This window comes from Callorhinus ursinus, unplaced genomic scaffold (assembly GCF_003265705.2).
Source record: "Callorhinus ursinus isolate GAN/ISIS: 27379988/994484 unplaced genomic scaffold, GSC_fseal_2.0 scaffold1, whole genome shotgun sequence".
In the NCBI taxonomy this organism is placed as follows: domain Eukaryota; kingdom Metazoa; phylum Chordata; class Mammalia; order Carnivora; family Otariidae; genus Callorhinus; species Callorhinus ursinus.
This window is the reverse complement of record NW_027397063.1, coordinates 129895259-129899548: the sequence shown is the minus strand read 5'-3', so window position 1 is coordinate 129899548 and position 4290 is coordinate 129895259. Positions and strand designations below refer to the sequence as shown.

The following is a 4290-nucleotide window of genomic DNA, read 5'->3' as shown; positions in this document are numbered from 1 at the left end:
TTTGTAAGGAATATATGTAACATAAAAACTAAGCAGCAATAACCATAGCTTTTGTTTTGCTAATAATGAAATCTAACTGTGAGTCTTAATCTTTCAACATCACTGCTGTCCAGCAATCTGCTTCAGCAGGTGCTTTGGCAAGATAAAGAAAATTTAGTTTTAATAAATGCCATTAACTTCAACTTTGTTTGCAAATCCAAATCTTTAGAGTCACATGATCAAAATTGGGATTATTCTCTTAATTAGGGATTTCAAATTAGAATAATCCCTGAGTAGATGAGAATGATGACCTCCATGTCAGTAAAAGTTTGGTCATATTCCTGGCTATGTATCACAGTCTCATCTGGGAAACTTGTCAGGTAACAATTATATAAAAGTGGCAATTTGTTTAGGCATAAATGTTTTTAAACTGGGGGCAAAACTTCCTTACAATTTATTCTTTTTGCCTTTCATATCAATGTGTAGGATTATTTTTAGTCATTATATAAGGCAATGAAGGATGGAATATATACACATCGTCACTCTTAAGTGCTGTTAGCAAGAGCTCTGCGAACTCATTTTCTCCACAAGTTTGTAACGTTGTGGGGAGAGAAGAGTTTATGTCCAGACCCTTTTGAGAATCTAATGCAAGCTATGAGCCCTCTCCACAGAAAACTTTTCCTCTCTGAAGAGACTTTTCATATAATCTCAGGAAGGTCAAAAACCCTGAAGCTTGTGAGTAAAGCCCTCAGAACAGGGGCTCCAAGTTAAGCCTGCTTGATCGAATCCTTCTTTACAACAGGATCAAGAAATAAGCTTTTAATCGTGGATCTTTAGCTCATCTCAGTCACATATTTTAGTAAGCCATATTCTTAAAAAATAATTCTTTCAAGGAAACCTAAATTACATGGAATGTCATACTCTTCCTCTTGTCATTTTATGGTGACTATCCTCTTTAGAAAGTCCCCCCAATTTGAAAACTTTTATTACAATTTGAAAACTTACAAATATACTCTCACTTCTGGGTTTTTAAAGAGTTTTAATTCCTATAACCTCTCCTTTTATCTTTTTCTTTTCTTTTTTTTTTTTTAATGTCTGATCTTATTTGTCACTCATAGAAAATCTCATTTTTGACTGGACTCAGAGGTACAAGCTCTCAGAGAGGACAGCCTCCGTCTCTCGACAATCTGTTCCTGGCGTTTTTCTTTGGCCTCCTTCATTCTCTTGGCCAAAAGTTTAGCATATTCTGCAGCCTCTTCCTTATTTTTCTTAGTGCACTGCTTCTTCAAAGCAATATGCCGCCATTTGTGCTGGAGGACACGTGGAGTAACAAGACGCTGAATCTTAGGTGCTTTGGTTCTAGGTTTCTTACCTTCTTTGTTTAGGGGCTTTCTCACAACATACTGGCGGACATCATCTTCTTTAGATAGATTGAAAAGTTTGCGGATTCTGCTGGCTCTTTTGGGCCCCAGGCGACGAGGCACAGTAGTATCAGTGAGTCCAGGAATATCCTTCTCCCCCTTTTGTACAATGACCAAGTTGAGAACACTGAGATTGGCATCCACAATGCAACCCCGAACAGATTTGCACTTTCTTTCTCCAGTCCGCCTTGGTCTATAGCAGGCCATACGCTTCTCATAAAAGGTAGGAAGTTGGCATTCATCTTCCACTTCAATGAGTTTCTGGCAGCCAGTAGCTGGGAAAGAGATATTCAGCTTCATCCTGAAGCAGCCTACCGCCTCCGAGGTGCCACGAAAAAGAGCTATCTTTGTTTTTCTAAATGGTAATATATATATGTGAATGAACTTGGTAAATTGTAATTATCATTTTCAGACACTAACAATTTCAGTCATGCATATTTTCTTTCTTTAAAGATTTTATTTATTTATTTGACACAGAGACACAGCGAGAGAGGGAACACAAGCAGGGGGAGTGGGAGAGGGAGAAGCAGGCTTCCCACAGAGCAGGAAGCCCAATGCGGGGCTCCACCCCGGGACCCTGGGATCATGACCTGAGCCGAAGGTAGAAGGTAGACGCTTAACAACTGAGCCACTCAGGCACCCCTCATGCATATTCTCTGAATTTGAATAAAAAATATTCTGCTTTGTCTTCAGATTTCAACGTGATAATCCCACTGTGGCTTTGCCTTTCTGTTCAAATAGTATCTGTAACTCGCTCAACTTAGTATTGTGCTAAAAGAAAATCTAATACAGTATCTCATAGTTTTATGAAAAGTGCATAGGACCAGACAATTTCTACCAGAGATAATAAGGCCAAAAAACGTTATTCTAATATGCAAACCACAGAGATGAGATTATATTTATTTAGCGTATTGCCTGAGTGAAATAATATATACATATAAACTCATTTTTTAGCCTCAGGAAATGGCGTTCATCCTGTACTTTATCCATTTTAATCAAAAAGAACAAAAGAATTATCTACCTATGGTGGGACATGATAGAAAGAAGAAAGAAATTTTATTATATCAGATTTTATTGTTTTAGGAAAGGAATAATATTTTGGAAAACATATTAAAGTATTCTACATTGTTAGTATTAGAGTTTTATGTGTCTCTCTACATACACACATATATAGATTTAAGAAGATCATAATGGCTGTGAGTACTTTTAATTAATGAAAAATAGAATGTGGTGGGTAGACTATTGCAGAACGCTTTCCCAGTCAATGAGTTATATTGAAAAGAGATCAAATCTGTAATTTTTCCACACTCATGCCTGTAAGTGTGAGATGACTCAAGATCACCATTGGAATTCAACCAAACAGAGCTGAGGTCCCAGCAAAGACTGAACTTGCATACACTAATCACCATACTAAATTACCTCAATCCCAATTACTTCAGTAAAAGGGCACCTTCTGCACTTGGTGATATTAAAATAAGAAAATTTTTATATCAATCACATGAAGAGTTAACAAAGCACAGACAAGTAGTCCTGTCAGCTCCATCTTGGGACAAAGACTAGAGAAGAGATTGAGAGATGTTTGTACAACAGATAAAGGGAATTATCATAAGGGGTGGGGTTGGGTTTTTGCATAGAAGTGGTTAAATTGGACCTGTGTGCAGAGAAGCTGTGCATACCAGCCCTGCTTTTGGTTCTCCCACACCTTTGCTGCAGCCAGAGCAAATAAATCATGCATTCTCAAATATACATTTGTCCCACCGACTGTCTAATGTTATCATGGCAAGAAACTGGATTGAGAAACTAAAGGTTAATTCTTGGGTTTTGGCAAAAATTTTCAGAAATAGTGTTTGATATTTTTAAGTAAAGATCATTCTGAGGTTCAAAACCACATTGAAGATAAGAACGATTGGTGAATTGTATTCATTTACATTTAAAGAATTCTAAATTAAGTATTGGTTTATCCTCCCTGTATCTAACTGCTACCAAGACCCTTATTTGAAAAGTTTACATTATTTTTCAAACATGGCCTTAATCCTGGGATCGAGTCCCGCGTCGGGCTCCCTGCTCCTTGGGAGCCTGCTTCTCCCTCTGCCTCTCTCTCTCTGTCTTTCATGAATAAATAAATAAAATCTTTAAAAAAAAAACCAACAAATAGGATTTTTTTAATTTAAAAATGTGTTTCTTTTGTTTCTGGATATGACAGAGTAGTTAATATCAGACCAACCCTCCTGCTGAGAACATCTGTAAAAACTTGTGTAACATGCAAACAAAACAAAACAAAACAATGCAGCTATCTGAAGGCCCTGGAGACAAGGCAAGTCAGCCAGGGGAATTTTAAAAACATAAGATCTAACAAGTTGTTTACAAGACACACATTTAAAAAAAACAATCAGAAATACTAAAAATAAAAGGATGAAAGAAAGGTATAAGAAGTATTAACCAATGTAAGGCTAGAATATAAGTCTTAATATTTGGCAAAATTTCATTCAAGGCAAAAAATAGCATAAGTAGTAAAGAGTAAACATTATGTCCTGGTGAAAGACATAATAGAACAAGACTTTAAGCCACCATAAACCTATGCTCTCAAAACAATATAACTTCAGAGCATTTGCAGAAGTTTAGTGAGAAATATGTTTATCAATAATTGTAGTGAACGATTTTTATACACCCATCTCAGAAACCTGGAGTTCAGACAAAAATTAAGCCGATATATGAAATATCAGAACAATTCAAGTTCCAGGTATTAGATATATACAGAGCCCTGAATCACACAAACACACACACACACACACACACACACAAATGAAAAACCCACTAACACCAACAAACACGGAAAACATTCTTTCTAAGCACAGGATAAGAAATATTTACATAAATTGATTATAGATAA

General features: G+C 36.4%; 1 protein-coding gene across 1 annotated transcript; it reads right to left on the bottom strand.

The window, feature by feature from the left end:
- Positions 1-1100: 1100 nt before the first annotated feature.
- LOC112823016 (small ribosomal subunit protein eS6-like) lies at positions 1101-1717 on the bottom strand. Its single transcript, XM_073884463.1, has one exon. It carries the CDS (start codon positions 1698-1700, stop codon positions 1104-1106), a length of 597 nt encoding a protein of 198 aa, XP_073740564.1. The 5' UTR covers positions 1701-1717; the 3' UTR covers positions 1101-1103.
- Between the last annotated feature and the right edge of the window lie 2573 nt (positions 1718-4290).